The sequence below is a fragment of the Eucalyptus grandis genome, chromosome 8 (genome assembly GCF_016545825.1).
Source record: "Eucalyptus grandis isolate ANBG69807.140 chromosome 8, ASM1654582v1, whole genome shotgun sequence".
NCBI classification, from domain to species: domain Eukaryota; kingdom Viridiplantae; phylum Streptophyta; class Magnoliopsida; order Myrtales; family Myrtaceae; genus Eucalyptus; species Eucalyptus grandis.
The window spans coordinates 55505809-55529092 of record NC_052619.1 but is presented as its reverse complement, the minus strand read 5'-3'; the positions used below and the strand labels follow the sequence as shown (position 1 = coordinate 55529092).

Below are 23284 nucleotides of genomic sequence, written 5' to 3'. Positions count from 1 at the left end.
CTCAATCGATTGAACTCATGCTTCTTTTATAACCAATGAACTTTGATTGCAATAATAATCCAAATCAAGCTTTCCACAAAATGTAGACGTGGCATGGTGGTTAGTGTGTCAAATTCTCTAGACACCATGTCAATGACACTTGAGCGGGCATGTTAGCCTTTCACAAGAAAAAAAAAAAAAAAACTAGTCAAATTTAAACAAAGGTACATTGATTACAAAAAAGAAAAAGAAATTAAACATAAAAATTTTAGTACATAAATTGATTGGAATCAAAGTTTTTACTTCCTGGTAGCTATCTCTTCTAGAATTTCCTGACAATAAAAAAAAAAAAAAATCATCTTTGGATGTTTAGCTATCTCTTCTAGAATTCCTCACGCGGCATTAAATCTCAGTCTTGTCTTCTCAAGTTGGTGCAGCTTCTTCTGCAAAACGCTATTCACTCTCCTTACCTTAGATTTCAATGAATGATTGTCATGTGTTCTTTTCAGAAGTGATTGGTTGGGAAATATTAAGTAAAATGTACAACCAGTATCATTAAAAGCAGACCTTTGCTCTTCTAGTAAATTTTGCTCCATTAGTATCTCTAGCACTGGCTTAATTTCTCAGGCATATAACTACAACCTGCTTCTTGGGAGGCAAGTTGTGACAGATCTGAGAGAGGTTATCCGGAGTACACAAGGTCAACTGAGGGATGAAAGCATATCATGTACTTATATGTGGGTCAAGTCTTCTGGTCTAACTAATGAACTGCATCATGGGCAAACATGTTTCTTTCTACACATGAATTAAGATCACCTTCAACACCAGAATAAATTATAAGGAAAAAGAACTGATGGATTGTATTGACAGATGGTTTTGTCATGAACATAAGAAGCACAAACAATCCCAGAATTTGTTGGCCTATGTTTAGAAAAAAAAAAAAAAAAAAACCTCTATGAACTCTTCTGCAGCAATCCTACTTCAGTTCATGCTAATGAAAATACAAATGCACTTAAAAATATATGACAACAACAATTCTGTGAAATCCAGAGCTTCCGGTCCGGAAGGTCAGACTAGAACTTATGACCGGCTAGAGCAGTGAACCCAAATGGAGAGATCAATACTTTGCTCAACTCCAAATTAGAACTGACTTCACTGCTTATCCCAATGAAGGCCATGTTGAAGAAAGGCACTTCTCACGTCAGAAACCAGCGAATTAGCAACCACTGAGAATGAACAATGACTTCGCCAGTTATTTCTCGAATCAATTCTAGAGACTGTCATTTGTGATGCCTCCCAGATCGTCCTTCCTTTGCTCCTCTGGGCTCAAACTCACAAGAGGGACCGTCTTATTTTCATCAACTTGGGCCCTGCCTGGTGGACGCCTGGAAGGCCGTGGCATCAGGTCTGAGGAGAACTCATCCCTGGTTCTTCGCTTTTTCTTCGTGTCCATTAGTCCAAACGCAAGAGCTTCCAGCGCTTTAGTGGTGAGTGGCCTATTTCGTGTGCTCTGCCTCCTGGAATTCATATTGTGAGGCTGCTGCTCAAGATTAGCTACACATGACGAGGTGGTGTTACTTGCATTTATGTCATTCTGTGAATTTGCCATTATTCCGTTGTCACTAAATTCGGCATCTGGCTGGACAGGCAAGTTCAAGTCTATCAATTCCTGCCCAGGCTGAAAGTTCTCGTGCGACACACCGTAACCCAATTGAGAATTATTATAGTCACAACTGCTAAATACAACCTGGCTGCCCTTCGGGGGCAAATCTGTGAATTGAAAAACTTCTGGAGAGGGACCTGGTGTGAGGTGCATCTTCTCGGAACCGTTAGGATGGCTTAAGGAAAAACTTGTAAATGGGACTTCTGGGGAGGGATCCGGAGTGAGGTGCATCTTCTCAGCACCGTTAGGATTGCTTGAGCAGCTACTGGCCTCCTCTTGTTTAAATCTGGAATTAGCAGACAAATTGACGATATTGCAGCTTGTCTCACTGAGATTGCAGAAACTCGACTTTTTAAGTTTTTTCTCTGCACCAGCTGGGCGGGTCCTGTTCCTAGGTCTCGCTTTCAGCTTCTGTTCACATTTTGGAGCTTTTCCAAGACGGCTGCCTTTAGAAATGTTCTTCCGTTCACCACGGATCTTGGCAGAATTGTCCACAGCATCACAGAGAGTATCAGCTGATCCCCAGCTTGAAGCAATATTTTCAAAGTTCCTCTCGGAAGAGACCTTCTTAGAGGCTGTAGATTTTACAGGTTTGGAGATATCAGTCTCGTCCATACTAAAACTCAACGAATCAGCTGAGCCAGATTGATTGATTGGCTCCTCACAGATATTCCCCTCATCTTCTTCAGGATAACCTCTCAAACTGGGGACACTGATTTCAGGCGGTAAGCTTCTCAATTCTCTCAACTTGCGCACATCACCATTAGTCATGCTTGTATCCACCACAGTAAACTTCATGCCATCAGTACTTCGGCTTGGAGTTCGAGGCTTGAGATAGCAATGGCGCTCCTCATCAGCTGAATCTTCATCTTCTGATTTTGGTCCATTAGCCCACCCATCTTCTCCTTTGGCTCCGTATCCTTCAGTCACTTCCAAATCAAGAAGCCCCGGCTCTGAAGCGACTTTACTCAAGACATCACTCACGGAGTCAAAATAGTGGTTTCCTTTCACTAATCTTCTCTTTGAAAATTTCTTAACACCAGGAACGAGAAAGACCAAAGCATGCCTGGAACCAGTAACAGAACCATTTTCAGGCTGCTCAGAGTGCCACCCCCTAGCTAACAAGCGGGGCCACACAGCTTCCCAAAAGAGATCGTTAGATCTGGCTTTGCTTAACCGGAAACCCCCAGTAAGAAAATCAACAATTTGTGCAGTTGTAAGCCTCGAGCACGCTTTACCAATAGGTATATCTGGGCAGGCAGGAATAGCTTGATTAGATTTCAATGGCTCCGCAACAAGGCCAGTGAGGTCTCGCTTCCCCTGACCAATTCCTATGGCTTCTACCAGTTTGTCCAGACCAACTGTAGCCTTAAGGGTGAAGACATATTCTTCAAGTGACATTCTTCCTTCTCCAAATGACTTAGACACCTATCAAGAAATTGAAATGAATGACGCAATTAAGAGCCTCATTATAGCATCCCAGGAAAATGACATTAGCCGAAAGAAGAGATGCCTGAATGCAGAGTCCACAGACGTGCCTCTGATACTTCTCACCAGTTCACATGCATATCATGCTTTTCAGGGCACTTAAATTACAGAATTGCATTGCTAACAGATGAGCAAAGTAAAGCACTTTACGATCTTAATGATTATGCAGGTGAGGGTTCTTTGTGATACAACTTGGTAGAAATAAGTAAATTGTCCATCAATCTCATCTCAGCTGATTAGGTATAAAGAGGGGATATAGAACAACTCTTTAATAGCCTAATTCTGCTATCCTGAATTGTCCATCAATCTCATCTCAGCTGGTGTTGAATGACAGTTTAATCACTGCATTCTTGAAATTTATCTTTTTTCTCCGTTCAGATACCATTACCAAGTACATAACCATATAGACTTTTTCTTCACGAAGTTCCGCTTCTCCAAGTGTTACCTCAAATAAGTGATTAAGGGAATGTGAACACTGGATTGGAGGCTGAGATAGAATAGCAAGTAACAAGCTAGAGAAAGGAAATGGTATTGAAAATACAGACAGATCCATTGCTCTAGTTGAATCAATGGTCTTGATGCATGCAACAAATGGCAGCAGGAATAGCTACTGAAAGATGTAATCGCCTAATGCATAAGCATTTTAATTAGTAATACTGGTAATGGAGAGTCACTGCAGTTTGAGGTTTCCTATTTTCCTAGGACAGAATTTAGTAAGAAACCCCAGACCATCATGATCAGAATCAGCAGTTTCAGCCCACTTGTCTTGATCACATCATTCATATCCAATAAAAGAAGCTTGGAGGCACCCCCCCAGTTTCTTCTACATAAAAAATTGTTGCACTAAGAACCGCAAGTTATGGAGAGACAAGCTAAATCTATTGACTGAAAAAATTTAGTGGAATGCAGTCAAAATCTCTCTAATCAGATTTTGACAAAAACACGAACTACTTGTACCGTTGTATTTCATTCAAGAAACATCATCTTCCACAATAAAGACAAACTCATGCTCAGATTTGAAATCACCCACACAATACTTTTATGTTGCTGAGATTATGATGCAGGAGCAAATTAATAGAGCTAAGAAATGCCGAGCTGCCAGAGCAGAACAAATATGAAAACGGATTATAGAGCTCAGGGAGTAAGGGAAACAGAATGGGAGCACTCCATCAATTCATTAAGGAACATAGGTTGTTTGCTAATAAGGAGGCTGACCATCAGTTAGATATTATTTGCTCACAGGATAATTTACCTCAAGTAGGCGGGTTTGATTTTCGACTGACACCTGAGGCAGCAAGCGAGATAAAAATTCCTGTTGCCTTAGTCCTACAAATATCTTTTGTCCAAATATGCATCTTCTGCTCTTCATTTTCCGGCATTCCGACCATCTACGGTACATGACAGACCCATAAAACTCGCCATAGTAATGTGCCATTACATCCCCCATATCTTTCTCCACAAATTTTCTCACCTGAACTAGGTTCTTCCCAAATATATACAATCCAAGGATAAAACTTGCCTCTTCCTCTTTGCTCAAGCAATTCTTCAGGGAACCCGGTACAGGAAAGCAGCTTATAGTGCCATCTTTCATTTGCATTATTACTTCTTCTTGAGACATTGATTTTCCCAATTTAACATTCAAGTTGACATCCATGGGCTCAACTTTGACTTTTAAGCCATTATCTTCTACACAAACATTGGTTCCTCCTACGCCTTCTGAGTCAACAGAAACTCTTTTAGTATGTGCGTCATCGTCATGCTTAAAATTCTCAACTCCTCCATTTATCCACATGATGGATATGGGCCGTCCCATTAGGAAACCAAGTGGACCACCAGCCAAAGCTTCTTCCTCAGTGGGATCCTTTTGAAGCAACAGATAATCAGATTTGGAAATCATCCTTGGAGTTTCAACCTGGTATTCATCTCCAACACGAGGAATTATCTCCGTTTCTCCAAACACATCATACATATTAGAAGGAAGCAATAGCTCGGCTGCTGCTTCATCAATGCATTCCCCATTGCAACTCATTTCAACTGAATTCATCTGTAAAAGCCAAACCAAAGAGAGAATGTTTTTAGAAGTACTATCTACAGATATAAACACAAGATGCAGAAGTGCAGAGTCGATGCCAGCAAGCAATGTAGAATCAAGTTCACAACAAAAGAACCGATACAATCCTATAACAATTGAACACTGGATGCTATACCAAAATCTTCATGTACACCTCATACAAAGATTACTCTCTGATAGCAAATTGTGGGACAATCTTCTCCCATGAGTCTATGATGTCAATCCCCTAAAATTAGGTTATTTACCCTAAATCGGGCAACTAAGGGCAGGGCTAGAGACTTGTAGAATGATGTTTTGGCTGGTGATATATTGAAAGGCTGCAACCAACCCATCTAAAGCTCTCGCATTTTTGGACATACTAATTTGACACGTTGAGTATCTAAATCTATTGACTCCAATTAGGAGTTTCAGAACTTTTAACTGCAATGTTTGATCACAGAAAATGTCAAGCAACCGTTCCAAGATTTTTCTGGCAAGCCTTCTTAACTTGTAGGGAAGATTAGAAACAAGAGCAGATTCATTTGAGATAAAGCAATCATCTTATCATCTTTGACAGAGTTCACAACTATCCATATTATATGTAGAGCTCGTTCAAGCGAACGGAATTAAAGCTACCCAGAAATGCATCTTCCAATTTTCATTCCACCAGACAAAATAAATAAATAAATAAATAAATAAATAAATAAAGCTCAGAAAATTTCTCCGGCCACAAAAAAATTTCTTCACGCCCATTTCAGCAAAAATTATAGAAGCAAGCAATAGTTCATCAAAATAACAGGAAAAATAAAAAATAAAAACTCACCCGCGCTCCCACTAAACAACAGTAATCTCAGGTAGTTGATTAGGGACACAAATTTAATTCGTACCCAAAAGGAAAAAAAAAAAAAAAAAAAAGAACAGAAATTCAGACACAAAAGATGGTAAAAGAAAAGGGAAAATTTTTGAAAAACCTCGAGAGAGAGTGAAAAAGCAAGCAAAAGAGAACCAAAAATAGAGGCAATGCGCGTTACTCGAACTCCCAAGAATCTGACCCGACTCAGATCCATGAGCAAAACCCAACTCCGCCAAAACCAGCCGCACCTCCCAAAATCAAGAACTCGACCGCAACATAAAAGAAAAGCAAAACAACTTCATGAGCGCATTTATTACAGCAGCCGAAACAATCCACGATAAGGAAAAAAAAAGCAGAACGCCAAGAAAAGAAGAAACAAAAGCGAGGGGGGAAAACAAGAAACAAGCAACAAGAATGGACGGCGGATTAAAGATGGAATTACGGGGTGATCCCGCGGAATTAAGGTGGGAAACACGTTCGTTCACCGTACGAAGGGAACCGCCGCCGAAACACATGTAGGAACTCACATTAGATCGCGAAGCAAGCAAAGCATAAATACTCCAAGATTAATAAGCAGCAGCAGCGGCAGCAGCAGCCCAAGAAACCAGCACGCACTAGGCGGAAAAAAATTTAAAAATAAACCCAGAAAAAAGACGATATTTTTCCACGACTGAAACCTTCGAGCCGGTAAAAGGCGTCGACCCGTAGCAACGTCAGAAACCAAAAAAATATATAAAAAAAGAAAATAATTCCACGTGAGACCGAGGGAGGGAGGGAGCGAAATGGGTCGTCCCCCCTCGCGTCTTACGCATCGATTCGCACGGCGCTTCCCCCCGGGCGGATTGCGCAGAGCGAACGAGGCGCGGCCGCCCGCTACCCACGCCGCACCGCCCGCGCGGGCACACGCTCATCGCGCGCGGGGGGTACGACCAGAGTATCCGTACTCGAGAACTATGGATACGTAGAGACGTATGCTGGAAGATGCGTATCAACAACAACAACACCATATCTAGAGAGAGAAAGGCACGGCGAGAGAGGGAGAGTCACCTGGGTCGCGACGGACGGGCCTGAGCTTTCATGTATGGGCAGCTACGAATCGACCGAGCGAGCGAGCGAGCGAGAGAGAGAGAGAGAGAGAGAGAGAGGGAACAAATGGTTAAAACGCGAAAAAGAGCAAAGACGACGCCGAAGTCGTTCCCCTGTTGGAGTTTTATAGAGAGAGAGAGAGAGAAGAGAAGTGGTTTTATGGAGAGAGAGGGAGGGATTATATGAGAACCGAGTTTAGAGAGAGAGAGAGAGAGATAGAGAAGTGAAGGAGGGGGAACGAAAGCGATGTTTTCTTCCCCACTCGCGGAGCGGCGGCGCGTGAGGGGAGTGTTGGCCAAAATTTTTCATGCACGTGGCACCACCTTGCTTCCTCCTCATTCTCCCCCCTTCCCCCTTTTTGGCCTTGTCGATTTTCTTCCTCTTTTCTCCTCCTCCTCCTCCTCCTCCTCCTTTCTTTCTCTCCCCCCTATCCTTTTTCTCTGCCTTCTTTTTTGTTGGGTTTCGTTCGGATTGGAGATGAAGACATCGCTCGTGTTTTCCGCAGGTATACGCGGTCTCAAATTCCACATAAGTTTCACCTTGAAATTTCTATTCACTCGAACAGATTAATCATTTTTGGAAATCTAGATTTTATCATGCATTTCTTGAAATTTGGAACCTATCCCGTCATAAGTTATAAAATTGATTATAGAGTCTACCCAAGTTCTATTTATATTATTAACTGAATGGTTGTGATGAATTATTATCTCTAATAACAGGTTTTTCCATAAATTATGATAATATTTTTGAGCGAAGTCAGAATGAGATTCCGAATAGATTCCAACAATTTTTGCATAATCGGGTCTAATAGACTCATTTGAATGGAAAAAAAGTCTTTGAATATTGACAAATTCAAAGAATTGATCTTTATACTTACATTTTCCAGGAATAATGCGTAGTTGATAAATCTAAGTCATAATGTCACAACCAATTATCAAATCTTTGTTAGAAAGGCTAAAGCCAAAGATTTTTATGGTTATGGAACACTGTGAAAAAAACTGGATAGTTATCATATTTGTAGAGAAAATTTCTCCTGAAGCTGAGTTGAAAGACCACTGTCCATACAAGTTCACTGTAGTAAGTTACTGTTCACTTTTACTCAGTAACTTGATGCAGGGCTAGGGAAATCACTGTTCACTATCACTGTTCATACCATGCGAATAATTTCCTATCGAGATTTTTGGAAACCTCTGTTTGTTTCAGGATCCGTGAACTTGGTCCTTGTTTGTGTGTGACCTCTTATTGCCTATAAAAGGCAAGGAGTATGTAATGTGGTGGATAGAGTTTCTTGAAATAAAGTAAGTGTTTTTGTAAAATTCTCTATGGCTTTCTACAAACCATTGATTACAATTTATATTTAGACACAAAAAAAAAAATATTAAACATTAATAAATTAGAAATCTCGATCATAAGATGGAAACTTAGACTAGCAGTTCAAGATCATACATTCACCACTGAACATTATAGAATAATATAGGATCACACAAATATATAGACCTAGAAAAATACAAAAACTTGTTCCAACTTCTAAGTTCTAAGTTTTAAATTTCACCTACCTAGAACCTGGAATTTACCCATTAAAATAGATTCCTCAATTTTTGAAACACGGAACCCACCTTGCATATGTTACAACTTGGAACCGAATAAGTTCCTATCATATGTTCTTAGGTTCCAAGCTGTATTCTACAACCATGCTGACCACTAATTTTCATGGTGTTTTATGTCTAGGATTAATATCGTGAAAAATTCTAAATTTATACATTTATGATAAATTTATCGAACTAATAGATTTATGACAAATTTACTCTTAGTTAATTTCTATTAGATTAAATTAATATTATGTAAAATCACAAATTGATACACTTGTGGCAAATAGAGGATAAAAACCTAAATTGATACACCCATCATCCCTCACAAGTCATCCAATTCAGTAATTTGATGATAAAATTTAACGAAAAATAATATTGATAAATTTATCACAAATGTATTGGTTTTGAATTATTGTTTATTAAAAGATTAATTTGAGATAAATTTGTTACAAATGCACAAATTTTGAATTTTTTATTGTATTAACCTTATATCTAATTTACTGTTCACTTCGGTATCATAACTTTTTTTCTTTCATCTAATTGATAGAAATAGGACTTTGTTAGTGTGGATTGAAATTTTGGGCCTCAAGCACAATTGGAATTAGTGTTTTTGAACGGCACTAGACGGGACTGGTTCATCAGTCATGTATTGTTTTGAGTATTGGTTGTTTTCACTATTATATGTTTGACGGATTCCGTAGCCAATCTAGCCATATGATCCAATTCTAGTAGCATGCATTCGAGAGCCACTTTTATCCAGGACAACTCACTTGACAGAAAAAGATCGATAACACGTATTATTGAGCAATTTTGTTTTGTGCTTATCTAAAAATTGTAGATTTACTTTGCACAATCATGATAAATGGATTACCATCTGGAAATGCCTTGATTAAATGCATTGATTTCGTTAAGAGAGACCGTCACGATGCCGCGCCCCCACATTGAACTCGAAATATACTTGATAATCGAAGTTATTAGTGCAAGAAGAACTACATGAATAGCATAGCATGATCAAGTTATTGAAAAAAAAAAAAAAACAGGCTTGCACAAACTAAATTGTCAATTTGAGTCCATCAATTAAAAGTGTGCCTAGAGTGATATTTACCTTTTCTAGAAGCTGCTTCTTTCAAATCTTGCAACACATCCACTTAAACTCGAAATATACTTGATAAAACAAAAATGTCAATCTAAACAAACCAACCTTAAATACATTCATTTTGTTAGAATAATAATAATAAAGAAAACCAAAGACCTTAATAGTTAGACGATAGAAATCATCATTTTGAGAAGTAGATGAGTAGTTAGGGATCAAGGAAAAGAGGACATTTTTTATATTGGTGCATGATGCGAACGGATCCAACCATCCTCATCGGTCATGAATAGTTTTGTCTTTTTCACTATCGATCCCACTACATTATCATATCGAGAATTCATTAATTAACCATGGTCTAGTTTATTTAAACCCACACCGAAAGTCTCGAGATCAGTGTGAGAATTAGATCAAAGCAAACACTCAACAGTGATCCGATTTGGGAAATCTTAGGGGATTAACCTTCATCAAAAAGATCAAATGTTTTCAATTGAGATTGAAACTTATGGAGTCCTACTAAGCACTATGCAATCCATTCATGCCCATTTGCTTAACTTAAAGGGAAAAGAAAGTGTAGAGAGAGAGAGAGAGAGAGTATAATTTAACAATTAACCAACCCTTCGCTCGTACTAATCGAAGTCCCCATTCATTTAATTGATTCCCATGAAGAGAAAATGGATTAATTAAGAGAGGATTTTGCTGACTGCGGTTCGATCCCACAGAATCAGAACGGATCGATGGGCTCCCGCGGCGCCAGGTCGTCCGGGGCGATCACCTGACCGTGGACCGGCGCGACCTGATTGGCCAATGCACGTAGGTTGCAGCGTTTCCCAAGCACGCGCGACGAACTGGAGCCCACGCCATAAGTAAAGTTTATTCTAGCATACGCAATTCGGTTTCGTCACGCGTCGCGCATGCGCGTGCGAGAAGACTCTTTTTATTTATTTATGTTCTAAGCTGGATCTATTTGGAATTACCAGAATTATTTTTTTTTTTGGGTTTTTTTTTTGCCTTTTCTGGTTTTTGCTTAAAGGTCCTCAAAACATATCGAAATATGCTATAAGCTGCCCCTCCAGTTTTATGATTCTACGACTTTCATGATTAGATTTCTAAAATTCATCCAAAATTATTTCAAAATATGCTAGACTTCAATTATTTTCTGTCATTATTTCATGTATATTACATGAAATATACATGAAATAACTAATTTCGACTACCCATGATTGAAAATAAAGCAGAAAAATTGAAGCTGGTTCAATTGATATTTAATTTATGCTTGCCTCGAGTAAGCACGGTATTATTCTTAAATTAGAGAAATAAGGCTAATTTATCCATGGCATGTCTCAAATGTGGGATGTTTGCCAAAAACAACTATTGTTGATTATCCGATATTTAAGAAAATTTGTGCCAAAAAAAAAACTATATGTATGTATTAACTTATAGGGTTGTGGGGGAATTATAAACAATTTTCGACAAGATGTACTTGAGTTTTTATGGAGTTTCCCCATCAAACGTATTGAAGTGAGACATTGATCAAAGTGTATATTGCTGAAGATGTGAAACCTAGATGCGAGTGATGTTGGGTATACTAAACCCGGTTTAAAAGATTATTACCTTCAATGATTTTGACACACTAATAAATGAGTCATACTTTAGGACTAATAAGATCCTCTTACATTTCGAAATATGTCAGTTTTATAAATTGATCATAATGTACCTGGAACAGATCTCGATACATATACAAGGAAGCAAGATCATCTCACAAGTAGCAAGCATTGAACAATATCAAGATTGCCGCGTGGGCGTTGGTTTGGCACGAGCTTGTCGCCGAGTGGACGTTAATCCGACACGATTTAACTAGCTGACATAGTACGTTGCAACGTGATTTGAGCATGCATTGCAACGTAGTTCCGTATAAACCTCTTCTTTTTCCATTTTGCGAGAAGAAAAATTATTAAAAATTGGAAGGAAAAAACCAAATCTAATTATCGGACTAAATAGCGTTAGTAGCATTAGTAATACTAGGATAAATACAATGGTTGGGTTTGATTTCCACGCGGGCAACGCAAGCGCGTGGTGCAGAAATTACTTTTCCTGATTTTCATACATCAAATTTAGAAATACCAAAATTTCCGTCAAACAGTTTTTTCCCTTTTCTTGATAACGTAAAAGGTTTTCAAGCATGCAAGATATTGTTTTGTTTTGTTTTTTTTTGTTTTTTTTTTTGGGTGAGAAGGAAATTTGGTCGTGGCGCACATGGAATTGCTCTTCCGATTTTATGATTCCATAAATTCGACGGTCCATGGTTGCAATTACTACACATTTGATAACACAATAATTATTATATAATGGTTACCTATTGGGTAATCCATATTACAGCCGAAGTTGCAATATATATCACATGGCTCCCGAAATAATAGCTATTACATTCTGGCTTCAATAGCTATTTTCAAAATACTCTTGTCCATTTTCTCTCTTTAGCAATTTAAGTTTTTTAAGTAAGCTGATTTATATAGTTTATTTTCTCATAATCGCTTATTATAATTTTAATACAAGAGTATTGAATGATAAGTCGATAATTGATGCATTGATAATTATGTTATAATCATCATATATTATTGTTTGCTGTAATAAAAATTATTTCATGATATAAAAATTACAATATGAGTTGCTTACTATTAGAATAATCATTCATGGTTCACGAGCTTAATGCTCTCATATAGATTTATGATTTATCATATCTAGTTTTTATTTATATTTTAACAATCTATTATATTAGAAGTTAAGCACACAGCAACGATTATATCAAAGTAATTATCATAATATAGTAATTATCGCTTTAGTAGCCAATCAAGAGTGTGATAAGCATCCCATTCTATCTAATTCTGATTTTAGAGGAATTTCGGGAACTACAATGCTATTCTCCCTTATTATTTTTCATTTATGAATCTAAACAGTGTAACACGTAATACATTACATAAATAGTTGTCAATATCATTCTTTTAAAGAAATTTGTAAATGCTAATGCAATTCCAACTTCAGAGATAATATAACAGATTTCATGTTTATTAGTAATTCCAATTTTAAATGACTGTCCTTTAAACTTCTAATCCTTTAACACGGTTAATGTCGTTGAATTCTTGTCAAAATTAGTTGGAATGAATATATTAGTAAATTGTTAACTTAGAGCTGAATTAACAAATTGTTAAAATATTTAAGATCAAATTGATATAATTGAAAAGTTTAGACCGAATCGACCGTCGCGTAATATTTTTTGAACAATTATATCTTCAAAAATTAAAGTAATTAATCATATGTGATATGATATAGATTTATATCTTGAGATTAACCAATCAAAAAGCAACAGCTAAGTTTAGTCCTTTCCCTCGTTGATTGACTTGTAGAGTCATTATTGTAGTCAATTCCGAAACCCAACCGACAATTCTCTCGCCTGGTCAAATGTTCTTCACGTTCTTTTTGTGGTCTAGAACCATGCCATTCAACTTTGACCCGCTTCCCAAGCAAACGTTCTTCGGAATTCTCGTTTGGAGTACATGTCGAACCTCGATGGAACGCACTAATATATTGAGGAAGTTTCTTATATTCTTTTTTGGCCGACGAAAATTTACATTGGTTAACCTTCACAAATGTTAAACCTCGATGTATATATATTTACTCCTTGAACTTTAAGGACTTGTGTTTATTTGAATTTTCGTAACGATAATAGTCGTTTGAAACATCACAAAACAAGGATAATCATCTAATAGGTATGAGATCGTTAAATCGATTTAAGGGTGTGTCTTAAAAAAAAAAACTTATTTGACTGTAAATGATCTTCTTTTAACCGATTATTTTCAGCAAATAAAACGTGTGAAAGGCCAAAAAATTAGTTCGCAGAAAGTTCTTTCGCTCAAACAAACACAACCAAGTAATAAAAAGATCACTAAGAATGAAGCGGATGACCTCTTAAATATACGACATGAAGCGAAATGAATTTTTTAATTATCAAGTGATATTGATTGTCATTCTTAGATTGTGAATATATTAAGCGAATAGGGTTTTATCCAGAGGATAATTAGTCTGGACATGCATGCCAAACCAAGTTTGGTGAGGACCGTTGGTTGAAAATGGCCCACCAGCAGGCCCCTCTCGTGGTTTAAGGTTGAAAATATGGAACAAGACAAGCGCGTAAAAGTTGGATCTAACATCTTATACCAGCATACAAAATGAAAAGATTTCAATGACTGTAAATCTTTTGAAGAGGAAAATGATAATTTTGGGAAGAAGGAGGAAATTCTATTAGATTCAATGTTGGGTTAAAAATTTACAATTTGCAATTATATAATGAGGGTACACATTTAGAAGAAATGGATAAATGTAATAAAATTTCTTAAATATGTCACCAAAGTGCAAGTGAATTAAAAAACTTTCAAAAAGTGCAATCAAATCCTAAAACTTATTATAAAATTGCAACCGAGTCCTAAAACTTCCAAAAAAATTGAATTAAGTCTTAAAATTTGTCAAGTGGATGCAATCAAATCCTTTCATTAGTTCTATCCAATTTGACAAACGGAAAGTGCTAACAAGTTTTAAAATTTGATTGTGATGATACCTTTGGGAAGAAGATGGCAATTCTATTAGGTGCAATGTCAGGATAAAAAAAATTTCAAATTGCAGTGATATTATATGGCGAGTGTACACTCAAAACACTAGATTGTTATGGATTTGGTTACCACCAAAAGAGGTTGATATTGCGGTTCTATCAGTGCCAAAAGGGGAAGCTCAATTTGGATCGGCAGTGTACAAATTCTTACGAACGGGCGAATTCCATGATGAGAGGTAATTCCAAATTTAGTTAATAATTTCTATTTATAGATCGTGCTAGTGACAAGTGGTAATGGTGGTCCTCTATCTCCATCAAATAGGAAGCCAAAAAGAAAAGCCCAGATATTAAATTAAGTTCATTTTCATTATTTATATTAGTTCAATTTCTTTTCTTTTTAGAAACCAGAAAAGAAATAGCCCAATTCAAGTATGGCGATAAGAAGATAGGCGGGGCAAGCGCGGCCGGCGAAAACGACGTGGCACAAATTTTTTTTTTTTTTGGCTCTTATTTAATTGCATGACTTCAATTTAAAATTATATCTAGTTGTGTTACCCAATTTGATAATTTTTATTTTATTTATTTTTATCACTGTACCATAATTCCTTTCGGATGAGGCTGTCGAGTCATGGGGGGAGATTTTACGTGCTTTTTGAGCATGACGTCTGCGTATATCTTTTGATGGATATTTTTTTTTTATATATTACATATCGAATAAAAATTATAAAAATTAATCACCGTCTGCGGTGCCCCACTTGGATAAGTGCTCCTATGATCCTTTGCGAGAGGAGAGGAGTTCAGTCCGCCGTCACATGGAATCTTAAGTGCGACGTTAGGGTGGTGAGTCATCCGCTAGCGTCGCCCCAGGGTTTACTTCCCATTACCCGGGCTTGTCGGGCTGTCCGTGTTGGTATGGTGTGCGGGTTCTCTAGGTCATAAAAAAAAATTATAAAAATTATTTATGTCATTTAAATAGGATGATTAGCTTGAGCTGACCACGAGATGATCTACCTAAAAAATTTCTGGTCAAGCAATTTTGGTTGACCAATATAGCAACACCATCTTATCAAATTGTTTATAAGGATGTGGGGGTAGTTTTGACCCACTTTTTAATTTACTAACTCTTTGTTCAAACCGATGGGCCAACTTTCGGTGAAAAATCTTGTCATATGTACTATTTGAAATACACTGTTTGCTCACAGGCTAAATTTGATTAAAGACTATTCAGATTCTTCTGTGCTAATAATGCGAAGCTAAGTAGTATTTAATTACAAGTTATTTATGACAATTAGTGAGTAGGTTGCGTTAGCAATATATATAAATAGAGGGCAGAGGCAAATTTATGAATTACATAAACCATTTTTTTTTATTTTTTTTGCGATGAAGCTGGCCTCGTCTTAGGCGAGTAAATTCCGTGTCCAAGAACTACTTCACTAATCTCATAAATCAAGTAAAACTTGAGGGGAAAACCCAACTTGATATCTTGAACAATGAAGATTGACAACTTTATAGCAAATATTATGCTTTTAATCTCATCTAAAAGTATTCTATTCCGAAGACTTTCAACTTTAATCTGGTAGGTTAAGTAAGTGATGAAGCCAAAGGAAGGAATGCAAAACTTCTCCTTGCTAGCTCTTAATTAAAATAATGCGACAATTAGAAAGGTATCCCAGGAATTTTTTTGCGGAGATAGTTAAATAACATATTAAAGTATTGAAATATTTTTGAGTAAAAAATATACACATGCACACACACATCACCGTTATAATATATTAGTGATAAATTGGTCATCGTGTGTCGCTTGATTTTTTTTTTTTTTATTTATAGTAAGAACCTGTTTCTCAAGTTTAATTTTTCATGATGTTTTAATATCTGTGCGGCCATTGGTCAAGCGGAACTTTTATTTTCTACGTTTTGGCCTAGAAATAAAGAAAGGTATTTTGGACGTTACATTTTCTTCATTTTCTTTCTATAATTGAGGGATACGATCTTAATTAGTTGTATTCTTGGACGAGGACTAGCATGGTAACCCACCATTATGGCTCTCTGCTAATCAGAGTTCTGAGGGCAGAAATCGAACCCACACCATCAAATCCTAGGCCTAACGCATGTGAATGCTCCTACCACTAGACCAATCTTGAGGTAGGACATTTTTGAATATCAATAAATTCATGAAGAGAAATTCTCATTTAACAAAAAACGTTTTGATGGGCTACTATTAAATTAGATAGGGGCAATCAATTTCTAGTTAAGTGATTCTCATTCTAAAACTGAGAACCGCTCATTAGAATTGGACTATCGGTCCTAATTCTCGGGGGATGTATAGAATTGGTTTACTTCATAATAAGGATGATTCAGTGATTTTTAAGAAGTGTTTTATGTCGAAAAGGTAGACTAAATCGGTCCATCTTCTATATTCCGAGACATTGAATTTAATGCAATCCACCTCAGCTTTGTCTTGCGTTTCCAGAATATGCTCTGTATGATCGACAATATAAATCAAGGAGCAATAAAGCAATAACCAGGACCGACCTTAAACTGTAATTCAAAGGAACTCCTGATCAACCAAACAAAGACAAACGACAATGAGAAGTCGAGCAATACATAAAGCGACAGGAGGAAGGCAAGAGACTTGTGAATCTGAGCATGCATCAAGCACACCAGATTTTTTTCTTTATACATGTAATATCTTCATATTGTGTCAATAATATTTTCTCATTAATAAATAATTTAAATATTTCTTAATGAATCGATAGTCCATTTTTTTTTAATGCCAATTTTCTAGAATATAAATACAGGAGTTGGCTGGACTGCAAGTAAATGCACATTACGTACTTATTATTTTATATGATAAATGCGTGGTGCAATTTCTTCTTCTTCTTTTTCCAGCTATAGAGGAGATGGGCGGAATTAGATGACAGCTGCATAAGAAATTCTTCCAAGCATAGACAATGAATGTCACTTCTGGTTGTCCACTAAACCAGTTGGCGATAGAGAAATCATGCGATCGGCAAATTAGATCAAAGAAATAAAATAAATAGAAGGGTTCATTTAAAAAAATATAATGTCAGATGTATTAAGATCACGATGCACAAAATGAATATATTCAGCATCATGCGGACTCTTGTTAAATTCTAAATGTGGCTTATTCGTTTAGATATTTACTCACGCTCATTTTATACACTAATTTTAGACATCAATTTCGATAAAATTACTTCTTTCTTTGTAGAATGTCGAATCATGTTTAAAGATCTAATCGACTGGGCTGGTATCCCCGTGGATTAAGATGAAATTTTATAAATCTCAATGAAAGCAAGCGTTTTCTAATTTTACACACCAAAAAGAGGAGGAAAACTGTGGAAAATAAAGCCAAAGTAACAGGCATTTAACGTGACATGCCTTTAGGACCCGTCACTATCATCGTACATCAATGTTATCCATAGATTAAATTACTTAAGATAAAAAAAAAAAAAATTGACCTTGATATCTAAGGCTATCATTTAATGTTTATAAAAGCCATTTTTTTTTCCATTTGCTTTTAAGATAAAGTCAAATATAAGCAACTGCTGTCAAATTGGCATCTACGATTTTTTAAGATTCAAGGCATTCAATTTTAAATAAAATACACATCATAATCTAAAAGGCACTAGAAAAAGAAAGAAAAGGAGGACGGTCTAAAGACACGTACTCGATCTACCCAATCCAACGGCTGAAAAAGTGAGAGCAGCCGTCGCGCCCACCGAAATTTCATTGGACTTTCCACTTCTTTTCTATATTTATTTTTATTTTTACTTTTATTATCAATTTTCTTTTGTTTATCGTTGACTTGGGTCCATAAAGTAGTATCTGTCAATGGTGCAGAATCTCGCCGTTTCTGTCCCCTTTGTTTTAAGGAGGAAATGAAAAAAATATAAATATTTTTAACTCCATCTTTGCTTACTAGCTCATCTATTTTTTTTTCCTGGTTGGTTTAGAATTTCTTAGTAATTATACGTGCACATATAAGGAACTAGTTTTATTTCTCGAGCTTTCCATAAACCTAGTCCCTTCTATAAAAAAGAAAAACCTTAGAATATATTAGAAAAAAGTTTCTTAAAGAACGATTTTCTCACTTGTCGCTTTTTTATTATATAGTTTTTACGGGGTTTCTAACTTTCTATCACAGACATCTATTTTGTTTTTTTAAAAAAAAAGTTCAGTTGGCTAAGTAGTTTTCTTGATTAACATGGATATGATTGGTAATATTTTAATTTATTTATGTAATAAATAGTGGAACTAGTCCGCATCATTAGCTGGAGCATTCAATAGCAGAACTCAATTTAATATACATTCAATGGGTTGCTCAAATCATAAACGTGTCCGTCTTTCAAGCTCAAGCCCTTGATTGAAATTGCTACATTGATGACCATCCCTTAGAAGTATGAATTTATATGCTTCAATAATTACCCCCATATTAGCGGTTAATTAACAAAAAACCAAAAATATGCAAAAAATTGTCAATGTTAACATTGATTATGTTGTGTAGAATAACTGGTGAAGATATCAGTGATTTTTAGCCAAAATTAGTTAAAAGAACTACATCAACATATTATCAAAAGGTTTACTACTAAATTGGCTAAATTGACCAATTTAAGATTAAATTGACATCCTTATAATACATTTTATGATTTTTGTGGTAATTATCCCCTAAGAGTGTGATATTTGGAGCTCATGGCAACCCTCGTCTCAATCATATGAGGTAATTATTGAAGCATACAAATCCATGCTTCGAGGGATGGTCATCAGTGTAGCGATACAATCAAGGACTTAAGTTAGAAAGATTGGCATTTGACCAATAGATTTAGGACATTTTTGGCCAAATTGAAAGATTTTAAGAAACATAAGTATTTTGTTTTCATTATTAGTTTGTGTACAATGACAACGACAACAACAACAAACTATATGCCATGATAATTATATTAGTAAGTAGTTACATCCAATGGAAACTTGTGGGGTTTTACTTCATCATTGAGGAAAAGTTATTGGAGGGTCATAATATGAGGGGAAATCTTGAATTAATCGAGAAGATACTAATTGAGTGCGTTGCTAAAGCTTTTTTTTCTTTCTATGATTATCCTAAGCAGCCAATGTGGGGAACTGATCCAGAAATCATCATTCCATGTTGTGGAGACGATATGCAATTGGGCCGAAATCGGGAGTAAGTTAGGTCCAATAAGGCTGCTTATCGGTGGGCCTAAAGATTCTGCTGGTGCCCTAGAAAAAGTTGACATGTTGACACTATTGAAGTACATTGCCCCATAATATGTAGTTGCAATGTATTTGTCCAAAATAAAATATTGTCGGAATCCAGCTAATCTGGGCTTAAATGGTTTATTCTATAAGTTTGCGATAAAAATAGAGATATGAATATTTCAGTACCAAAAAAATTTATTGACATAGCATTAATCATTTTGAGCAACTTACTTAATAAAATAGTTAACGTGATATTTTCTCTGAGGTATTATATTTTTATTGATGGTCCAACCGGCCGTTCTAATCTTAGAGAGATGCTGATTCACGTCACGACTTTTGAAGATAGACACTGATGGGATATCTTGAATTACTGGTCGGGACAAGTAAATGAAGCCATGAACTGAGTCGCAGGTATCAATCTGGCCTCTGGAATTTTTCCGCCACTCTTCCTGGGACACAAGAAAGAACGTGTATTGCTAATCCGAGAAAATATGATGCTGTTCCTAGATTTTCAAGAAAATTCAGTTTTGATACAAAACTTAAAAGTGTTGAAGTCACGTAATGGGATGATCGAATGATATTTGATGGGAAAAGCAACCGGAGAGAAGTTGGCAAATATTGCAGCTTGTCTCGCTGAGGTTGCAGAAGCTCGAAGATTCGAAGTTCACCACTGATCTTCGCCAAAAACGTCCTGGGAATCACGGATAGTATCGGCTTTCTTGCAGATTGTAGGCGTTACGGGGTAGCAGATATCGGTCCCGGACTCTCGACCATACTAAAAAGTAAAAACTCGATGAACCAGCTGAGTTAAATTGATTGGTTAGCTCCTCACAGACATTCCCATCATCTTCTTCAGGATGACCTCTCGAAGCAGGGGCGGCAATTTCAGGCGGAAGGGTTGTCAATTCTCTCTAGCTTGTGCACATCGCCATGAGCCCGTGCTCATATCCTGCTGCGGTAAAACTTCATGCCATCTGCACTCCGGCTTGGAGTTCAAGGCTTAAGATGGAAATGGTGTTTAGGTTTCAGTTCATTGTGTTGGAATATTAATACGCATAACGACAGGATCTTGCAATTTACGTCAACGTGAAATCATTAGAGAAATAAACGAGAAATAATAAGAACATCAGAAATTTACGTGGTTCGGTCCGAGTATCGGTACTTACGTCAACGGGGAGAGCCAGCAGTAAATAATCCACTATAATCGGAGAATAAAAATTTATAATCACTCACACGTTCGAGTGTTTTCCACACTTAGATTTAACCTCAAACTCAAAGTGTTTATAAATAAACAACTCACTTGGACATAAATTTACGGTATAAAATTATCGCGCATTCAAGCTCAAAACAAAAATGCTCACAGCTCTCTTCAGCTTGACGTTGTGCAACTCCTATGTGTAGCTCCTTTTCTTTCATAGAGTTTCAGCCGCTTCACGCACGCCAAAGGGGGAATTCGTTTATGTCATTATACGTGTGCCCAAAGGTCAAATATTTGACCTGGCCCACCAGCTTTTCAGCTCCACATAGAGAGACTCCACTCTTTAATTTCCATGGGCTAAAAAAAAACAAAGGCATGAATATTGTGTGTGTATGCGCCCACCCACTGGGATAACAACCTTCGGCAAGCTTCTGTGGTAGAAAAGAAGAAATTCGTATCTTCTTTTTATTTCCTCTTTTTGTAATCCTTCATGGAATTTGATGAAGTTTCTTCTATTCGGGAAATCTTTATCAATAAAATTCGGTTTAACAAATTGTCATTCGAATTCAAACTTGAAACATTAATTTAACAATTCTCCACATTGACTCGATGTTTGAAGTCAAGTTATAGTGCTCACTATCTAAGCTGCTCTCTCAACGTCCCGATGGGCGCTCACTCTCCATAGGCGCCAATAGAGCTCAAGCAGAGTTTGAGGAACAAACTTAGTCATCATGTCTGCTAGGTTATTTGCTGTAGTAATTTTTTTGACAATAACATTACTCTTAACTAAGACATCTCGGATGAAGTGGTACCTAATGTTGATATGCTTTGTTTGTTCGTGATAAACTGGATTATGCGCCAAATATATCGCACATTGGTTATCACAGTGTATATCCACACTTTTTTTGTTCTAATTCAAAGTACGAGAGCAAACTTCGTAACCATATCATCTCTTTTGTTACAAAGGTTAGTGCCATGTAATCCGCCTCAATTGAAGACAGGTAATGTGATCCTGTAAGGATGCTTTCCAATTAACTGCACCACCTAAAGACGTCAAAGTTATGCGTATCTAAATCCAAAAATCAGTGGTCTCACTATCATTGCCAAACTATACCCAGGATCCCTTCAAATATCTAAGGATCCACTTCCCAATGAACTTTACCAGGATGCTTTGTATAACGACTAACCATGCTCACAGCTTGTGAAATATCATGCCTAGTGCACACCATATCATACATAATATTACCTACGACACTATAATAATGAACATGGGACATATGCTCCTCCTCATCAGTCTGCAGTGATAATTTATTTGAAATTTTAAAGTGCTTCGCTAAAGGTGTACTTACAAATTTTGCCGACTACATATTAAAACGTGCCATGATCTTCTCAATATATTTTTTCTGAGATAGACATAAAACTTCTGCAATCCTATCACGTAAAATCTCCATATCCAAAATTTTCTTTGCAGTACCTAAAGTTTTCATTTCAAATTTAGCATTTAATTGCTTCTTCAGCACATCAATATCGGATATATTCTTAGTTGCTATCAGCATATCATAAACATATAAGAGTAGATAAATCAAATAACCATTCTTCAATCTCCTATAATAAACCCAACTATCCATCTGACTTTTTGAATAATCTTGACTAGTCATGAAAATATCAAAATGTTTATACCACTGCCTAGGAGACTGTTTCAACCCATATAAAGATTTCTTCAACAAGCAAACATGATCTTCCTTACCTAGAATAGCAAATCCCTCTGGTTGTCTCATATAAATTTGCTCCTCCAACTCATCGTGAAGAAATGCAGTTTTCACATCTAGTTGCTATCTTGCGAAGCAACTAAGGTAAATAAAATACGAATAAAAGTATGTCTTATAATAAGAGAGAGCACATCGTTGTAGTTAATGCCCTCGATGTGTATATCCCTTCGCCACAAGTCTTGCCTTATATCTCTTTGTCTCAACATCAGGAATGCCTTCTTTCTGTTAAAGACCTATTTACTTCCGACAATCTTTTGGTTGCTCCCATGTCTGATTTTGATGAAGTAATTCAATCTCTTCGCTCATAGCCCCTAGCCATTGTGACGACTCCGAACTAGCTATTGCCTCGGAATAAGACGAATGATCATCTATCTTCACCTCATCACCTACAATCAATGGATAAGCAATATCTGTATAACCATAACGTATCAGTGATTTAATTTGTTTTCTCTATCTATCTACGGCTATAGTGTGCTACTGCTTTGCTGGTTGTTCACTATCACAAACTTAAGGAATTGCGGCTTCATTTGCAGTCTTAACTTCAGTTACCTTCGAGGTCTCTAGAGTCTCAACCTGAAGTTCTACCTCACTAATGACACCATAATCTGGTTTCTCTGCTGGTTGTGTTTCAGAACTCCTCTGTTGAAGTATTGCAGTCTCATCGAAGATCACATATTTACTAAT

The 23284-nt window shown here is 36.7% G+C and overlaps 1 protein-coding gene across 3 annotated transcripts; it reads right to left on the bottom strand.

The window, feature by feature from the left end:
• Window positions 1-809: 809 nt before the first annotated feature.
• Window positions 810-7261, bottom strand: LOC104415122. Of its 3 annotated transcripts, none has more exons than XM_010026377.3 (3): window positions 7081-7261; window positions 4383-5174; window positions 810-3070 (listed from the first exon to the last, which is right to left on the bottom strand). In XM_010026377.3, the coding sequence occupies exons 2-3, from the start codon at window positions 5172-5174 to the stop codon at window positions 1250-1252; spliced, it is 2613 nt and encodes an 870-aa protein (XP_010024679.1). In that variant the 5' UTR covers window positions 7081-7261; the 3' UTR covers window positions 810-1249. The 3 variants fall into 3 exon arrangements, with proteins under 3 accessions (XP_010024679.1, XP_010024680.1, XP_010024681.1); XM_010026378.3 differs by lacking the exon at window positions 7081-7261 and adding an exon at window positions 6561-6688; XM_010026379.3 differs by lacking the exon at window positions 7081-7261 and adding an exon at window positions 6476-6525.
• Window positions 7262-23284: the final 16023 nt, after the last annotated feature.